This window comes from Primulina tabacum, chromosome 18, assembly GCF_025594145.1.
Source record: "Primulina tabacum isolate GXHZ01 chromosome 18, ASM2559414v2, whole genome shotgun sequence".
Lineage (NCBI taxonomy): Eukaryota > Viridiplantae > Streptophyta > Magnoliopsida > Lamiales > Gesneriaceae > Primulina > Primulina tabacum.
The window spans coordinates 26,466,094-26,486,368 of record NC_134567.1 but is presented as its reverse complement, the minus strand read 5'-3'; the positions used below and the strand labels follow the sequence as shown (position 1 = coordinate 26,486,368).

The 20,275-nt window shown below is 34.7% G+C and overlaps 4 protein-coding genes across 4 annotated transcripts; 2 read left to right on the top strand and 2 right to left on the bottom strand.

Annotated features, from left to right (window-relative positions):
* The first annotated feature begins 606 nt into the window (after window positions 1-606).
* On the top strand, window positions 607-4,510 carry LOC142532593 (F-box protein SKIP14-like). The gene is made up of 2 exons (XM_075638906.1): window positions 607-2,605; window positions 3,236-4,510. Exons 1-2 carry the CDS (start codon window positions 1,565-1,567, stop codon window positions 3,785-3,787), a joined length of 1,593 nt encoding a protein of 530 aa, XP_075495021.1. The 5' UTR covers window positions 607-1,564; the 3' UTR covers window positions 3,788-4,510.
* Window positions 4,511-5,246: 736 nt separating this feature from the next.
* On the bottom strand, window positions 5,247-7,017 carry LOC142533133 (uncharacterized). Its single transcript, XM_075639777.1, has one exon. The coding sequence runs from the start codon at window positions 7,015-7,017 to the stop codon at window positions 6,097-6,099; it is 921 nt and encodes a 306-aa protein (XP_075495892.1). The 3' UTR covers window positions 5,247-6,096.
* Window positions 7,018-9,706: 2,689 nt separating this feature from the next.
* Window positions 9,707-11,405, bottom strand: LOC142533158 (mitotic spindle checkpoint protein MAD2). The gene is made up of 7 exons (XM_075639823.1): window positions 11,065-11,405; window positions 10,897-10,912; window positions 10,673-10,803; window positions 10,475-10,595; window positions 10,277-10,380; window positions 10,040-10,161; window positions 9,707-9,951 (listed from the first exon to the last, which is right to left on the bottom strand). Exons 1-7 carry the CDS (start codon window positions 11,135-11,137, stop codon window positions 9,895-9,897), a joined length of 624 nt encoding a protein of 207 aa, XP_075495938.1. The 5' UTR covers window positions 11,138-11,405; the 3' UTR covers window positions 9,707-9,894.
* A 515-nt stretch (window positions 11,406-11,920) lies between these two features.
* Window positions 11,921-12,916, top strand: LOC142532430 (uncharacterized). The gene has a single exon (XM_075638732.1). The coding sequence runs from the start codon at window positions 11,921-11,923 to the stop codon at window positions 12,914-12,916; it is 996 nt and encodes a 331-aa protein (XP_075494847.1).
* Window positions 12,917-20,275: the final 7,359 nt, after the last annotated feature.

Here is a 20,275-nt window from a genome sequence, read left to right as displayed (position 1 = left end):
TGAGGTTGACACGTCTCACAAAAGACCTATTCAATAAATTGACATTTAAAAAAAATCCCATCTCGATATTTATAATTTTTTGTTTTTTTGAGTTTTTTTTGACAAAATCAAACACGAGATCGAGAAATTTGATTTTTTCCCATAACATTAATTGAATTTAATGTATCGTAGTACAATTGATAAAAAAAAAAAAAATCAATTTGACTAGCCGTCATGTTTAGTTATAACTTGAATTCAGCTTAACCCCGAATTTATGTGTGGGTATGCTGATAAATTTAATTGAGATATACTCGTATGCACACCACCACATTAATGGAAATAGTATACCCCTAGTATAGGGAAAAAAGGACAATATTACTAATAAACCATACAAACAAAATATCCATAAATTTAAGTCGAAAACTCGAGCTCGATTTCGGTTACTTTTCTTATAAAATGTGATACGAAAACATCGACATACCCACGAGTTTATTTTTTGATCGAGTTTATGTTAACGTTAAAAATGAATATTTAAAAGCTGAATAAAATTTTTTTTCATATTATAAAAAAAACAGATTTACCAAATAAAATCGGACCTTTGACTTGGAATATATGAACCATATGAACATTGCGTAGCGAGAGAGAGACAATTTCCCCTGAAGTGAAGGAATTCCTCTCCTTTTACATTTTCCTCCCCGCCACCATTTCCACCCGTAAACGCCGGGAATACATCTTCCCTCCTCACACGTGTCCGTTTCCTCCACCTCTTCCAAATCCCTAATCCTCTCTCTCACTCAATTTCCTTTCCCATTTTCCTTTACTCTCCCCCTTCCAAGTAATTTTTCTTTTCATACTTGTTGTATTTGTTTTTCTTTTTCTTTGAAAAATTCATTGTTTGTTTTATTGGAGGGTTTTGATCGAAGCTGACAATTACGAACGTCGATCAAGCGCAATCGGCGTGGTGTCTCTTTTGGTCCTCGTGGTAAAAACAAAACCAAAAACAAAAACAAAAAGATTAGGGTTTGGGGTTTTCCGTGAGAGATCAGGTTTCTGTTTTCCCCTTCACAAATTTTGTCTGGTTCTTTTCATTACGTGCGTGTAGGTCTGATATATTTCTGAGCCCGTTGGTTTTAGCTGTTTAGAAATATAAAATTGTCTTCAATCCGTAGGCTGAAAAGTTTCTGTTTTTATTTTTTGCCCTCATTAATTTCTTTGGGATTCGTTTATTCTTTTATTGTGCATAAAAGGAGGATTCTAATTTTTTATTTTTGGAATTGATTCTATAGTTAGCTTGAGATAATATGATTTTAGGGTTTTTCACAAGAAAAACTCAGTGAAGTTTTTGATGCGTTATTTTTGTTAGTTATTGAAAATTGAGGGTTTTCTTGTTGAATCTTCTTGAAAAATACTTACCTGGGAAAAGAGAAGGTTGAAAAATACACACAAAAAAGAGGACAAAAGGGTAGAAGGGGCGTTTTCATTTTTTTGGTTAGAATAATATTTGACCCGTTTATCTCCTTTCTACCGGGGCTTATCAGAGGAGGTTGGAAAAGATTCAGAGTTAGGATTTCGTGGAGTTGTTGAAATGGCCTTGAACTACTCGCACCGCCCGGTGCTCCCAGCTCACGTTTCTGATGAAAAATGGGCATCACCTTTGAGGATTGTGAATGGGTATTTTGTTGAGGGTGTTCCTGACAAGAACGGGGAGGGTTATTATAGTCTATGGCATGGGAGCCTAGGAGAAATTGAAGAGCGAAGTATAAACTGTGGAAGGGATGAAGTTGATCTATGTAGCTCTTCGGAGTCAACATCCAAGGATATTGTTGATCTTTTACCCTCCGATCCATTTGGCATGGATATAAAGACTACTTTCACTGCCATCACTGGATGGCTTGAGGACTTGGAGGTTGATTATGGAGAGTATGTGAGAGGTAGTGATGTTACAGTTGGCCAAGAAGAACATGGATTGTTTGCGGGATGGAATTTTATTTGGAATAATGCTTTGAAATTCCAAACGTTTTCTAGCAATGTTCAGTTCAATGAGAATTCGAATGTGGGTAGCTGGTCCTTTCCAAGCAATTTTCAGGCCTATGAGAAACCACATTTGGGCATCCATTTTTTTCCCAGCAATGTTCAACCTGATGAGAAATTGAATGTGGTCAATGAGGTTAATCAAAATGGGGAGGAGAAAGATGTAGGAGTTGCATTGGCTCCATATGGCTTTGGTTATGAATCTGTTTGCGATGTGAAGAATATTGTGGGCTATGATAATGGGAGTACTAGCTACAGTTGTGAACCTCAATTTGGTGAAAAAGTTGAGGGAACTTCCAATTTTGGAGTTCCCAATGAAGCTTTGGCTTTTGCTCTAAATTATCTGGGAGTGAAGGACCTTTTGTCGGTAGAAATGGTTTGTAGGTCCTTATGTTCCACCGTCCGAGGTGATCCTTTGTTGTGGATGAGCATCCACATTGATCAGCCTCTTAATGAAAGGATCACAGATGACGTTCTTCTGCAATTAACAAACAAGGCTCTAGGTAAGCTGCAGTGCCTGAGTTTGGTGGAATGCCCTAGAATAACTGATGATGGTCTGGGTCGCATACTTGAAGCTAATCCAAGATTAACTAAGGTCGGTTACTCAATTTGTTGGATCACTAGTTTCTATGTTTGCCTTTTAATGTAATTTGAATTTTCTGCACTAATTCATACTCGTTTTGATGAGCACATGGAGGTTTGAAATCGGCAATTTCTTTTTAGGGTAAATGGTGATAAATATAAGGATGCAGAATTTTTCCATGTCCATATTCTTGAATTTCGTATGGTGTGAGAAACATGTTTCTTTGATCATGATATGATTTTATATGTGATGGTTTAGAGTTTTAATTAATGTTGAATATGCTAACCTTGTCGAGCATTTGGCTATAGGTGTTGGACTGCTCTGTTATCACAATGAGATTAGATGCGTCCTAATGATAATATCTTCCTTAAAATTTTACTTTCGTTGAAGAAAGATGGAAAACTATTAACTAACTATTACTATTCACCAGCCGGTACTCAGCATGTGTTTTTTTTTTGTGCAATAAAGATATCTCATATTTGTCATTTCACTTTCTTGTGAAATTTTTTGTCATGTGAATTCGGGAACTTATTCCTTTGGAATGTTGTGAATGTATTATTTCTTGTTGAGAATTGTCTGATCAGCTTGAATTCCTATTCTGATATTATCACATTCTAAATTATGAAGTTTTTTGCTGTGCAGTTGTCTGTTCCTGGATGTACAAGGCTCAGTATTGAAGGTATAGTGCATAACATCATGATGTATAATTTTAACAGAGATGTTGGAAGCATAAAGCACCTGCGAATTGGCGGATTCTATGGTGTGACACGTGAACATTATGAAGAGTTGAAGGTATTATTAGGTGTTGATGGTGACAAGTTTGAAAGTCATCATAAGCCACATTTCTATCACAGAGGGAATTTCTATCTTCCACACGACGATGATCGTGCGATAGATATTGAAATGTGTCCGAAATGCGAGAAATTCAAGTTGGTTTATGATTGTCCAGCTACTGGTTGTCAAGTTAAAGATGACGCAGCTCAAGTCTGCAGGGCATGTACGCTCTGTATAGCAAGGTGTGCTCAATGTGGCAGGTGTGTTAATGACACCGAATATGAAGAAACTTTCTGTTTGGAATTGGTGTGTTCAGATTGTTTTAAGCAGCTGCTCTGTTACCAAGATAGGCTGGATGATAAAATCGACCCCTCCAGAGATGTGGACGGACCATTTGATACTTCAAATGTTCATGGGTAGCGGGTGAATGTGGTTACTTGTTAAGATGTACCTTGAAATCTCGAAACAAGAAGCTGTTAGAGCTTCCAGCTCCTTGTCCGGGGTTCACCTGGACTCCTGCAGGTTTTTTGCTGCACGCAAGATTACGGCTTACATTTACGCAGAAAGAAAGATAAAAAGGGAAAAATACCAAAAAAAAGAAAAAGATGGAAAAAAATGTAAAAGCAGAAAAACCCAAAAAAGTCAAAAAGGAAAATGATTAGGAAGCAAAATTTTTCAACATGGCGAACATGATGTTTCCTGGTGTGAAGTGTCTTTCTCCGGCTGATAGTGATTTGGGAGCTCCTGGATCTCTCATGGTTCTTAATCAGCTTGAGTTGGGTTCGACTGACATCCGGGCAGCTGCTTTTGATCTCCAATTGCCAGATTGATTCTGTACAATTTAAGATTGGAGCTGTTATCGTGAAGTCTGATGTAGGTTAATCGTTGCTGATGTAATGGAAGATTGCATCAACTTTCTGCAGGATTTGTGCTGCTTCGATCTACAGCATCCTATATGTTTTATAGTTGGCAGTCGGTTGGTGTTTCTGTTTCTTTGTGCATCTGTTTGACTTTGAAGTGGATGTTGACATATTGTATTCGTGTGTTGGCTTTGTTGGTTGTTAACTTCTTAGGAGTAACAAATGCTATTTCTTTCTATGAAACATGTTTACTAATAAGAGAACTTTAATGTCGTTAAAGTTTGTCTGGTCGTGTTCTCCAGTTAATGTCATTACAGGTTCGTGGGTGAGCATACGGCAACCAACTATTTTCTAGTTACGCTTGATATTAGGCCTTAAATCACACGAACTGTGTATGCTTCATGACTTGAAGGTGTTCATCAGCTGAACGTGTACACTCGGGATTCTATACCCGACAATTGAAATACTCTGTAGCTTGCTCGATTAACGTGATCAAATAAAGCCTACCATGTTTTTCCCTTTTAACTTGAAGTTCATGTCACCACACCGTGCAAGTACCTTTGGAAGGCATAGCGGCAATTTGAAGAAGTTCCAATTAGGTAGCTTTCACTATTTTATGCATAATCGGCTATACTTGCCCAACTCAATCGTTCCAAGGTAACCATCATACTATATATATGTTTATGCGTTACATTGGAAAAAAACTAATGTAATAACAATACCCAGTCTCACATTTGAGATGGCCAAAGTAAAGATTAAAGAATACAATTTTTTGACAAAAATCTGCGTACACAGAAGTCAAGCACATCTACATCACACCCTCTTTTAAGGAATTTTGCATGCATTTTTGTCACTTTTCGCACAAAATTGAAGAACACTCGAGTTTCTATAAGCAAGTCACCAAAAAGGCATGTTACAAAAATTCATCAATCCAATAAAATACCGTCTCCTAACAGAGAATTCGCCGTTAGCTACGAAAGCATAAAAATCAAGATTTAAAATCTGAAGAATTGTTAAAATATAACATACATTCCATTTCATTCACCATATTTGACCAGTTGCAATTGTAATGCAAAAGATTAAAGTCGAAGCATAATTAATACAGGAAAAATTATTTTGAAACCAGTAAAAACAGAGGTCATTCCCACAAAATCTAAATCTTCTCTGTGTTATTCTGAGATTTCTTGCCGAAGTTCTTCATCCACTTGAGGCTCAGTAATTTCTTCCCTAATTTCCCCTTTTCGGAGCCATCTTTTCCCTTCTTTTTACCATTCTCTGTTTCAGATGGAATAGGCTCGGGATCCCACTGATCCGCCCAAGAAAGCCCATTCGAGTTGTAAATGTCCATCTCTCTCACGTACCTCTCTGTTCCTTTTTTTCACCTTCTTTTCTTTCCTCAACCTCTTTGCATTGTCCAAAGAGAATTCAAGAAGGAAAAGTTCCGATGAATATGCACTGATTATTGTCTAGAGTAGCCGTTTTGCAATGTGATTCAAAAGATTTAGCTCCATTGGATATGCCACTATTTTAGGAAAGTGAGGCATTTGCTCTCTTCCGTTGTTTTATCTGGCCATCATCAGCTGCAAGGTCCTTGTGAGGGCCATTGCTGCCAACCCGTTTGAGGGAATCTATTCCAAGTATGGACCAATACCAAAGGAAGAAATTTAGGCGGAATAGAAGGATAGAGAACAGTTATCAATATTCCGAAAAAATGCAAGAAGTTTCTTCACATTATAATAATAAAGTATTAACATTTGTTTTTATCACGTAAGAATATGAAACTACAGTACAAGACGTATCCATGGTGACCAAATACTACATCAATAGATTCAAAAAGGTGTTAGTTTTCTTCTTTTCATGTAAAAGCATTCACCGATAAAATTCTACATGGCCAGCAATCTCCCTGCACAGCAACTTCGCTTCACCTGCCAACTTTATGCTTTTAAATATTACAAGTCCTGTTTGTTTGTGAGTTGACGAGGGCTTGAATGATTTGGCCTCTTCTTCTTTTCCCAGTAGAAGGGATTCCCTGGCTGGAATAACATTCTCCCACCAAAATTCTCGCAAAATTCCAAGTATTAATTCCCAATAATTACGGTCTCTACATACACGAAATATAGTGCTTCCATTTGGGGTCCAACAATACAAATCTGCCCAATCTCGGTCCATTATCTCCATTTGACCCTGCACCTGAGGCATATAATAAAACGGCATAGTCGACCATGGCAAAGCCATCTCTGGCTTTCCTTTGTTGAAAGGACATTTTACTTCCAAGATTCCGCCTCCAGGAAAGCATCCAAGAAGCCCATCTGGAGATGCACCAATCCAATCAAACCGTTCCTCGGAATGGATGGCAAACCCCAATGAACTCACATCACGACTTGTAATGCTTTTGTACCTTTCTAGAGCCGTGGACTCATTAAGGACTCCCCATTCCATAGCACCCGTCTTAGAAGCCTCTGTTACTTGTAAATCCAAAGCAAATACTTTCTCGTACCATAGCTCGTATCTCCGGTTACCTTTCCAGATTCCTAATGCAGTGCTGAATGTACTAGTTGTTAGTTTATCCTTACGAAGAGCAAACCATTCATCGGAACGTTGAGGAGCATCTGATGCTGTGATGTGTGCACTCAACACCAGAGACGATGGATAAATGAAAGGAGAGGATGAATAGATATATGGTGCAGCACAAGTTGAGAATATTCTTATAAAATCTACGGCAAATTTCCTTCTTCGTGGAAGTGGTAATGCTGCCTTATGCATACCACTGAATCTAGCTACATGGGACATTGGACATAGCTTCGCCACCCACAATCAACAAAAAAATATGCGTTCTACAAAGTCACAGTTAGACAATATTTATTATCATCATTACAGTAAGCGACACCGCAGAAAATGGACATGGAAAATGCATCAAATTTGAACCGCGACAGAATCAAGCCAAGAGCTGAGGAAAAAAAGGCTTAAGACCACCGCAACGCTCACAACAAATATTTTAGTCAAACACAAAAAAGCATGTCGCGTGACTGTAATCCAGCATAGAAAACATTTACTATTGCAGGTAACAGACTTCATACAGCAGCGACATTGGATCCGATATCTGTCAAACAAGTTACCGTGATCCTACTGTATATCAGCCCAGCTCAATCATACACACTGGAAAAAGAAAATTTCCCCACATTTACAATGTCACAAATGCAAATGAGTGTATCCAACCAATTTTCAAGAAACTCACACAGATCAAGTCCAAAGACAGAAGGAGAAAAAAAATCAACAAACTACCAAACTAGTATCCGAGAAACCATCGTATATGAAGGCACATAAAAAAATATGAAGGAGCAAGACCAAGTACATATACAGGCCTCGCTGAAGTCAATAATCAATAAATCAAGAAAAAAGGAAAAAAGAAAAAAAGAAAAAAACAAACACCCTCTTAATCAAACTATAAACTTCAATTGCCATATGCAGCAGTTCTTAAGAAGAAATTAAACTTATTTTTGTTCTCAGTAAATATCCGGAAAGACACAATCTTGAAACTATGCCACCAATCCCGTGGTTTTCCCCACTTCAAGAGACGAAATAACCACATAATAGAATTTAGCAACAAAGAACACACCATGAGCATCAATAAAAGTAAATATGCCAATGAAAATAAGCTACAGAAATTGAAAGATATCAAACATTCAATGCTAAGAATAAAGATTTTAATTCCCAAAATGAGGAGCACAAGGGTTAGCTGAATTTGTACCTCAATAGACGATTCCCGAACAAATTTTGTTTTTTATTTTTTGTTTTCTTGAAGCATTTCCGAACAAGATATTAAGAGGGGGGTGGAGGGTGGCACTTGTCCGGGTGTTTGGACAGGGAATTGGGCCTTTAGCTGATCGTAGGCCTTCGGCTTGGGCTTAAGCTTGGGCTTGGGACATCTACTTTAGTTTTTTTTTTAATCTCGTTAATTAATATATTTGGGCTCAGATTTAGTTCTTGCTATGGTGAGAGTAATGCCTTCATTTTAGGTCCCGTTTGGTAGGCCCGATTGTTTAATAATCCAGGGTTTGACTCGTTTTTAGGGCACTCAGATTGGGAGAAGGATTGACTATATACACCATTCATGCAGGAAACGATGTCAATTGTTTCCTCGGTCCACCACTAAACCTAATTTCCTTCGTCCAAAATGTCCCAAAAAAAAAAAAACAGCGGAAGAAAAACATTGCAGCCTAAAAAATACTCACAACCACCAATATTTGTCCATCGGTCTTGGTCTTGTTTACTTCAATGGCTTTGCAACTATCGTTCTGATCTCATCGTGAACGAGAAAATATCCCCACAGATTGAGCAATTTCTCTGATATTTTAATTTCACAGATCAAACATAATATAACTATCACAATATATTAAAAATCATTCCTTATCAACCACTTATTGATTAACTTATTAGTCATCCAATTATCTCATTTTACATATCGAGTAGACCATATTTTTTTGGAAATTTACTGCGACAATTGGATCTGCAATAGGGGGTATTGTACTATCCCAAAAACCATCGTTCTCCGTTAACGGAAAACGACAAACTGCATTAGTTTAATGTTTACTCAGTGCATACTGAATGATAGCGACTGCGAGTTCCATCATCATTAAAAAAAATGAAAACGAAGTTTATGACAATAAAATTATGTGTTAATCTTATTTAATGCCATGAACTGAACACTTTAACTGATCTGGTATCCATTTTCATGGTGAATCAATTCGAATTGAGTACATGCAAATGCATACATCCATTGTTTGGCATAATAGTGTTTTAAATAAATGATAGAAAACATGATAATGTTGTTTGATATGGGGAAAATTGATTGGATAAAGCATTGGGATTTACCGGAGGAATAATAAATGTAATTTTTTTAAAAATAAACTTGTTTTACGAATTTTCCTTCAATAAGATAGCACAAAGCCAAATAAAAAACTTAATCAAGCTCTTGAAACTTTTACTTCATAATATTTATTTGATTTATCCTTCCCCATTAACCAAGCCAAAGGAAATAAGCTATAAATTATCTTTGTTTCTTTCAGTAACTACTTCATAAGTTTATATTCTTCAAAGCGACAAACAAAACAGAAAATTTATCAACTTCTATGATATTTGGTTTTTTATGTTAGACAAAAATTTGTGTGAGACGATTTCACGAGTCGTATTTTGTGCGACATATCTCTTATTTGGGTCATCCATGAAAAATTATTACTTTTTATGCTAAGAGTATTACTTTTATTGTGAATGTCAGTAGAATTGACTCGTCTCACATATAAAGATTCGTGAGACCGTCTCACAAGAAATCTACTCTTTTATGTTTATGTAATTTAGTAAAATTAGGTTATTGACTTGCTAATGATCTTAACATATTTTCAAAATTTTGTCTACTTGAATAAATATCAATAATACGGGAAGGGGGTGTTACTAAACAAAAAGACCAAAATATTACACATCAAGCTAGTTTTCATTGGATATTTATAGGCAATAATATAATTTGGTAAATCCATAATATGAGTATGGAAACACAACATAGTACATAGAAAAGAAAACACCAAACTTTATCGGATATTCTCACACCAATTTGAATAAAAAGAGATTCAATGGACAAAGCTAATCAATCACATTGACAGAAGCTCTTCAAATTCAAGGCTCGTCCCATTCGTCGTTCTTGTAAGAAACAAGAGTATCAACCTTATGAATCTGCAAGCAAAACCACCAACCAGACTAATGAATTCAAGGGTAATTTCCAACCAGAGTTATAGACTGCAGAATGCAGAAAGAAAATTACCTTGGTATCAAAAGAATGCAGTTTCACCATCTGTGGATTGGCGATCAGCTTAGGATCACTCTCAATCCAAGTAAACGGGACTGCACAATCTTTGTCCGTGTATGCTAAAACATCGAACACAGCTAAAAACCCGAACCCCAACCATACATAATGATAAGTACATGGATCAACGCGATACATGATTGATTTTATATCAAATCTTATAAAATATTTGGACCCGTTAGTTTCTTTTCTTACATGGTTCATCGAAACAAGGCAAGTAGGTGATGCTGGAAGCAATCTGCCTCATTATTGCCTGAATCTCCCTCATTATTTCTTTATCACTCTTCTCCCTTGAAACTCTGTATAACTCAAAATCAATTCGATAAAACATCCCCAACATAAAAAAAAATTCCACGGTTTTTTTAAGATTTTGTCAATGGACAGCGAAATTACCCCTTCTCAAGAACCTCGCTATCTGTCTCAATACTGAAGTTCCACCTCTCTAGAACCTCACCTGTGGCTTTACTCATTATCACCAGAACAATCCTCTGTAGTTTCCCAGCCTCAAGCCACTCTTCAAGAATTTAACGAACTCATAAATTCTCACTAAAAATGTAAATCCTATTCCATGAAAGATGAATTGAAAATTACCAGAAAGCTGAGACGTTAAGTTTGAAATGAAGGATTTAACCCCATCATCTTGAGTAAGCAACATAGGAAGCCCATATTTCTTGACCTTTGTAAAACTTTCTTCTGGATAAACTCCACGATTGTACAAAATGCTAAAAAAAATTACAGTTAGAATTCCATTTCTTAGGTAACACAAATCGAAAGAAAATAAATGTTCGAGATAAAAGGACTTTCGTAGTCTTTACCTATTTGCAGCATAACCTGAGAAACAATATTACCATAAAAAGTATATATTAGTCATGGTTACTTCAAAATCAGGGGAAGAAAACCAGTTCAGAAAATTAAAAGGCGAATACAAATTCGAAGAATGTGATTGGAATTAAATGCGAAAAAATATATATATGGGAAAATACCAAAGAATTCACTAACAATAGCGGCTGATCCTCGAAGAGTAATTATGTCTTTGGTCGCAGTTTTCGAGGCCATTGCTTCCGTTTTTCTCTGCAACTGTTGAACCCTACAGTTCAAACTAGGGGAATGATGGGATCAACTGGGTTGTAACCCACAATTTGAATATCAATTCCAAGCGAAGCCGGCAAGAATATTGTTTTTTTCCCTCTTATCGATTGTAGAGTGAGAATTAGATATCGATAAGTGGTGGGAAATGAAGCGATGAATTAGGGCATTTTCGTGGATTGAAAAGTCTGATTTGGGAATTTGGGATGCAACGGCTAGTTTCCATCAACGATGATGTGCAACGGTCGAAATGTTTTTAAATGGACACAATGCATCATATATTAGTTCATGCTACAACAACGGTGTTTCTCCCTCGTTCCAATACTATTAGATTATATAGATATCTTATATTTTTATGTAAGTCGACATATATATTAATCCAAGTGACTAATATTTGAGCACATAATATAGAGATAAATACCACTGATAATCCTTTTTAAAAAAAATAAAAAACTTATAAATATAGGTCGAATGGTACATAATATAAATTACTGGATACTCTTATTTTTCAAATATTTTCCGTTCTTTTTAGATGTTTTAATAATTTAATTGTTTTACAATCACATAATATGATTATTAAATATTAAGAATAAATTCTAAAAATTACAAATTAATATCAATTTGTTTATTACAAATTAATAAACTATTCCGGCAGTCCATTTTTTTTTGCAGAACGGTGATCATCCTGGCTTGATTCTTGTCTCATACCCACTTTCTGGAGGAAACTACAACACATGGAACCGAGCTATGTCCATGGCGCTTACAGCCAAAAATAAGCTCGATTTCGTGGATAATTCAATTCAACGTCCACATTCGGATGATCTCTTGTACGGCGCTTGGCTACGCTGCAATTCCATGTTGATTTCGTGGATTCTTAACTCTGTTGCTAAGGAAATAGGTGATAGCTTGATGTACATACCGACTGCATATGAAATATGGATTGATCTGCGCGATAGGTTCCAACAGAGCAATGCACCGCGGATTTTTCAGATTAAGAAGCTGTTGAATGGATTGCACCAAGGATCGATGGATGTAACCACTTACTACACTCGCCTAAGGACACTCTGGGATGAGTTGAAGGACTTTCAACCAATTTCTGTGTGCGATTGTGGATCAATGAAGGATTGGGTAAATTTTCAGAATCAGGAATGTGTTATGCAATTTTTTATGGGTTTGAATGAGTCATATGCTCAAATTCGCGCACAAATCCTAATGATAGACCCTATTCCTATCATTTCAAAGACCTTCTCATTGGTTTTGCAAGAAGAGAGACAACACTCCATACAACAAGAGAGCATTTCTTTCCGAATGGATTCGAATACACCAGTGCCATGCTCACCTCATGTTGCTGCTCTTAAGTCCTTCTCGAATGTCAAAGGAAACATGTATGACAAGCTTGTATGCTCTCACTGTGAGGGGATTGGACATACTGTAGATAAGTGCTATAAGTTACATGGTTATCCACCTAGTCATCCTAAGTACAAGAGCAAGCAATATCCAAGCAAAGCAGCTGACAACCAAGCCCGGGGACTTACTAATGATTCAGTTTCCAGCCCGTGTGAGACTTCATTGAATCAAGAGCAATGTAAGCAACTTATTGCAATTTTAAGCTCTCAGCTTCATCCACATCCTGGATCCATTACGATACCACAACACAATGAGCCTTCAGTTTCATGCTTCAATGGTATATATTCCTTGTCCCTTGATTCTGGTTTACTGTCACGGAGCAGCTGGGGATTAGATACATGAGCAACACACCACATTTGTTGTTCATTGTCCTCTTTCCACTCTTATAACAGCTTTCGTTCCACAGTCACATTGCCTAATGGCCTCACAATACCTGTTTCACATATTGGAATCGTATGCTTATCACTGCATTTGGTGTTGCATAATTTTCTTTTTGTCCCACAATTCCGTTTTAATTTACTCTCAGTTAGTTCCATTACAGCCATTTTGAAGTGCTCTGTCTCATTTTCTTCATCTTTGTGTCACATTCAGGCTTTAAGCATGAAGCAGACGATTGGGATGGGTAGAAGAGTCGGTGACCTCTATGTCCTCGAACCTTACAACTCCTCCACTATCTGTAATGTTTCTTTCAATAAGACTGAATTGTGGCATTGTAGACTAGGCCATCCTTCATTTACTCGATTATCTGTCATAGGACATGAACTACAATGTACACCAGTAAATGACATCTCACACCCATGTTCTGTTTGTCACTTTTCCAAGCAAAAGAGATTACCATTTCCATCAAATAAGTCTATGTGTGCACCTATATTCGATCTTGTTCATATTGATATTTGGGGCCCATTTCATCCAATTAATATTGAAGGGTATAAGTTTTTTCTTACAATAGTGGACGATCATTGTCTGTTTACTTGGGTATATATGCTTAAAGCCAAACCTGATGTCTTGCATATATTTCCCACATTTTGTAATCTAATCCTTACCCAATTTGGGAAACAAATCAAGTTTGTCCGTACGAACAACGCTCCTGAATTACGTTTTATTTATTTTTTTCAGTCCAAAGGCATTGTCGCCTATCATTCATGTGTTGACCGACCACAACAAAATTCTGTTATTGAGCGAAAACATCAACATATCCTCAACGTGGCCCGGTCATTAGTGTTTCAATCTAACCTTCCACTGGTATATTGGAGTGATTGTATCTTCACTGCTGTATATCTCATCAACCGGACACTTTTTCCTCTTCTATTTCACAAGACTCATTTTGAACTACTTCATAAAAGACAATTGAGAAACACGTTTCTATAAGTGAACCACACTTATGTATTTATTATCCTCATTCTTCTTATATGCTTTAATTCCCATTGTACCATATATACTGTAAGTGAATCTTCAAGCTCAGTTAAAGGAAAATAATAATAGAAAGTTTTCCCTCTTTTCTTTCCAACCGTATCTCTTGTTTCTAATATGGTATCAGAGTCTGGGTTCCACCGTTATGTGTTGGACTGCCTATAATTAGGCCACCCGATCTGCCCATAATTGGGTCATTTGTAAACTCCACGCTCCAGATGTTCATTCCTGGGCGTGAGAAGGGTGTGTTAATTGTCCCACATCGGTTGGATAAATAACCTGGGAGTTGTATATATGGGCTTGGACAATCCTCCCCCCTTGAGCTAGTTTGGGGTTGAGTTAGGTTCAAGTTCCAATCTTAACATGATTATTAAATATTAAGAATAAATTCTAAAAATTACAAATTATTATCAATGATTTAACAAAACTTACTACCGATGGACTTAGTTTAGGAACTAAATATCGCATAGTGTTGTTTGATTTCCGTAGATATTTCTCAGTTCTTCGTTCATTCCGTATGAAACAGATATGAGTAGGTCTCTTGTGAGACGATCTCACGAATCTTTATCTGTGAGACGGTTCAACCTTGCCAATATTCACAATAAAAAGTAATATTTTTTCATGTATGACCCAAATAAGATATCTGTCTCACAAAATACGACCCGTGAGACCCTCTCACACAAGTTTTTGCCAATAGATAGAATAGGTCTCTTGTGAGACGGTCTCACGAATCTTTATCTGTGAGACGGGTCAACTCTACCGATATTCACAATAATAAGTAAAAAGTAATATTTTTTCATGGATGACCCAAATAAGATATCCGTCTCACAAAATACGACCCATGAGACCCTCTCACACAAGTTTTTGCCAATAGATAGAGTGTGTCTCTTGTGAGACGATCTCACGAATCTTTATCTGTGAGACGGGTCAATCCTATCGATATTCACAATAAAAAGTAACACACTTAGCATAAAAAGTAATATTTTTCATAGATGGCCCAAATTAGATATCCGTCTCATAAAATACGATCCGTGAAATCGTCTCACAAGTTTTTGCCAATAGATAGAGTAGGTCTCTCTGAAAAGTAAGAGAGAAAGAAAGGAAAAATCATGTCCAAAATCGATGCTAAGGTTACATGTTGCATTAAAAGGTCCCAAGGCCCAATTCACATTCTATTCTGACACATACAAAATTGTCTTCTTGAAATAAATTAAAACTCGGTAAAAATATTGCATTTAATAAAAGAGTGATGAAATATGAGACACATGAAATCTGAAAGTAAAGATCCTGAAAAGTTTAAAATGACACTTAATAATAGACAAAAGTAAGAAAATACTATGTCGACATTATTTCCTACTAATTTCGTCATTTGGGTGATATACACTTTTGGAGTTAACATAATTGTCATTTTCGTTAGGACCATGTTGGATACCTTGGGAATGGCATGAATCCATTCACACATTATTACTTAAAAAATTGACATAAATATAAATTCCACCTTTATCAGATAAATGTTCATTTATTGCCTTCAATATATATGAGCGGGTTGATTTAATTCGGCCACCCGAGTTGACCGATGTTGATTGAACATTTTGATTTTATAGTGATATATTAAATAGAGTCTCTATGTGTGTTCCTTTCCGGTCTTCTAGTACTAGGGAAATGTCCTCTCGATACTCCAATATTTGCGGCGGATATGGATCAAACTATATCACGAAGTTCTGAACCCTAACTTAGGTATCATTTTAATAGGCGAACGAATCAACCCTCGGAACGGTTAATTTCATCCTATCCATGTGGGCATTGCCCCCATGATAGGATGGATGATCAAGATTTGTCAATGCATATCTAGTACCCACTTTTTTTTTGAAATTGTATGTGTGGCAAGATCTTACCCGTTGAAATGAAGTGAAGGTAGTGCCCACATAGGTAGGATCTCCACTTCCGCTTGGAACATATTACAACCCCATGTGGAGAAGCGCTGACATCGAGGTGACAAACCAGCTTTTGGGGAATAAATAAATAGTCTACAAATATAAAATAAATTAGGGAGATTTTTAAAATGGTTATGAACAAGTATAATTTATTTTTGCCTTTAATCAAGTTAATTCTTTAAACATAGCCTTTATTTGACTCTTAATCAGTTAATCTAACCCGAAATGGGATATTAATTTTCCTTTTTTCTTATGTCTTTTTGAGTAAATAAATAATAGTATCATTGAAAAAGAAAATTTATAAAAAGAATAATTAACAACAAGAGGATTAACGATGAAGATGATTGTCATCATTATTAATGACGGTGTTATTAATAATAAATTAATAAAATAATAATAAATAACAATCTGTATAAATTCAAATTAAATATCATACTCTAAATATAATTTAGAGTTCAAACATTAAAAATATCGGCAAAAACTTGTGTGAGATGGTCTCACGGGTCGTATTTTGTGAGACAGATCTCTTATTTGGGTCATCCATGAAAAAATATTATTTTTTATGCTAAGCGTATTACTTTTTATTGTGAATATCGGTAGGATTGCCCCTCTCACAGATAAAGATTCTTGAAGACCATCTCACAAAAGACCTACTCTAAAAAATAAACATCAGTATGTCATTTTGGTGAAAATAAAACTATACAGACATAATTTAATAGTTTAAATATATATTGTTTTCATTCCTCGTTTTAACTCTTTTTTAAATAAAATAAATTTTAGTTATAGATTGTTTAATATAATTTTTATATAATTAAATTTAATTAGTTTGATCACCTCACAAAATATATCATTAGACATTATTTATTTGATCCATTACAAACTAAATAAATAATTATAATACAAACTGATTTAAAACCGTCACCAAATTGCAATTGAAATTGTTAGAAAGCATAATGAGAATCCGTTAAAAAAAATCTAATTTAAATTATACTAATAGGGTGATACTAACTTTGAATTTATATACTTTGTTATTTATTATTTTTATTATTATTATTATTATCAAAACGACAATGAAATTTTTTATTTTCTTAAATTGTCTATGATTATTCTTATTTTTTTAGGATCGAACACTTATCGTTTTACCAAAAATTATAACAGATAGTAATAATGCAACTCTAATGTTTTAAATTGTATAATAACTCAAGCACCACGTTTAGATTGCTCTACCCAGAAGAGACAATTGTTGCACACAATAATCTCTCTCCACACTCTTTCCAATCAACGAGAATAAAAACTGTGACTTTGATTCTGTTATCAATTGTAAGACCAAACGTTTACCATTTTATCAAAAACTATATAACTGGTGGTAATGACGCAACTCTAATATTTTAAATCATACATCAGCTCAAACACCATATTTCAATTATTCTGACAATTATTACACCCAAAAACTTTTATCAATTTTTTTATCTGAATATTATTATTCATATTGTTAAAAAAATTAAATAATACAGTAGTTCTGCCAACTTACTTAAATTGATTTGATAATTCTTTTGCTTTATTTAAAGAATATATATAATCTGAAAGCCTTCTTGTTTGAAGAAAAAATAATAATTGGTATTTAATTGAGATAATGAAAAGGGTAAATAAAAGATATTTTATGGTTTTTAAACAATAAAGGCTATAATATATCATATTTAATAAAGAAGTTCATTTAAAAAAAACACTTTTGAAATGAGTAAAAGTAAGTAAATTCCCGATAAATTATCTTTAAGTCTTCAACAAATTATCCGCGTGGGTTGGTTTAATTCAGCCATCCAAGTTGATCAATTCAGAACATTTCGATTTTACGATATGTACTACCAATGATTACATATTCGATCAATGTACAAAAATTAACGATAAATTTGAATACATAGAGTAGAGACTATTATTATTTTGGTTTACATGAAAAGTTGTAAAAATGGTAGGGTAATGTCCTAATCCAGCTCGAAAGTTTCAGACCAATGGGTTGGTCGTGGCCGAATTTGTATGAAATGCACGTCAATTTTGCTACACCACTCAAAGAACGACACTAGAAAGTGGCCACTACAAAAATTATATCATAATGAATTTGAAATTGTTTTACTGATTTTGGAATTTGATGTTGATTTTAGTTGCAATATAAAAACGTACGAATATTATATTGAATTTTGAAAACGAAATATATATTCTAAGAAATATTTATTCATCATAAAATATTTTAAAAAAGAGTAGGTATCTTATACGGATCAACCCTACCGATATTCACAATAAAAAATAATACTCTTAGCATAAAATGTAATATTTTTTCATAGATGACCCAAATAAGAAATCCGTTTCACAAAATACGGCCCTTGAGACCGTCTCACATAAATTTTTACCTTAAAAAAATAAGTTGAAATTATATGCATCACGTCCTTTCAACCATATATTTTCCTATCATATTCGACTTCATCCACATGTTTTAGTACTATATTCAATTCATCTCTTTAAATATTTTTATCCAATCTTTTTTGAATTGATTTTTTTCCCAAAAATAAAGTAAATGCCTTTAACTTATAAGTGTTTTTCCCCCACTTGTTATATGAATATTGACACAAAAAAATCTTACGAGACCGTCTCACAGATCAATTTTTGCAAGACAAATTTATGACTCGACTCATGAAAAATATTAATTTTTTTACACAAAATTCATATGAGAAGATCTCAAGAATCAATTTGTTAAACATATCTTCGACCCCGCCCCAATTCATGATTTTTTTTTACAGAACAAGTATAATTTTTAATTGTAAATATGAATCGAGTCGACCCGTCTCAAAAGATGTCTACTCTACTTTTATATCAAAAATATTACTTTTCAGTGTACGTAGTTATGAATTAGGTCTACATATATTATGGATATAGATTCATAAGATCGTTCGACAAGAGACCTATTCGAATATTAATACGATAAAGTACACATTTGAAGATATTTTCAAATTTAATAAAGTTATTAAACTTCAAATCGCAGATTATATAATCAACATTAAGAAATGTATTCTTATAGTAAGATTTTTTTAAAAAAATACTTTATTTGAATATTAATCATTTTATTTATATTTTGAAATATTTTTCACCGTGTATAGTTGCTAATTACTGCAGTATTAATTGATAAATATGTAATATTTGGAGTAGCAAACGCTAGAAATAAATGTATTCATTTGAAATTTTAGGTAAACATCAATCACTTGCAATATTTGGTAATAAATGTAATTTGAAGTGAATAATAATTTTAATTATAAGAAATTAAAGCAAAATAATCCCTTAACGACTATAATGAATTGGTCCGATCTTGTGTTCGAGATATTCAAAACAAATACATAAAATCGAATATGATTTTAAAAACACAAATATTAATTTAATTCTGATACAAATAATCGGAGCCAAATTAAATGAATTTGTAAAAGTACAGAAATAAAAATATAAGATATGGAAATCTGCAAGGGCCTACCATTTAACAAGTACCAAATTTTTGCTTGACATAGTCTCAAAAAAGTGACTCCAAAGTTTAACAATCTTGAAAATTCAACTAACACTCGTATGACCCTAAAAAAGATATGTGCGAATAAGTAGAGTAGCTAAAATCAACACATTTTCGAGCGAGTCTGTCGCGCATGACTTGCCCAGTACGGTTTACGTGACTAGTTCGGTTAGCATGTTTTTGCGTTAATGCGATAATTTAACCAGTGTATATCGAAGAGCAGTAGAGAAGAAGAAGAAGACGATGACTTGGGCAGAGCCAACGTACATTATTTATAACAAAATATTTGATCTTTGCATTAAAGTTTTGAAATCACACAAAAAAAATCATATTGAATTCAATTCAACTCTGTAAAAAGCTAGATTCGAGTTATTCTATCCACGATCTTGGCTCACATGCTGGGAGGCTTAGCAGCAAACGGACCACTTAACTTTACCAACTTTAACACATGGGGACCAGTGATGGATAGAAAAATAGCAATACGCTTTTGTTTTTAAAACTGGCAGGTTCCACCACGAGGAGGACCCAACCGTACACTCAGCCTCCGTTTGGCTTCCACACGCTGGCTTTCTCCAACCACGCTGTTAGAATCTAGTATCCGATACAAAAATGTGGGATTCTATGATGACATGTATGCAAATGTGGACAACAACAATGTTCCATTTACTGATATACATATCTACACACACATACGCATATACATTTGTAATAGTGGTCCTGTGAAAACGTTGTGTGCTTTGTTCATGAGTTAGAAATAATTATCTGGGAGTGTGTGGATTGTAAAATTTGATGTTTTTGCTTATCTTGTTGTGTAAT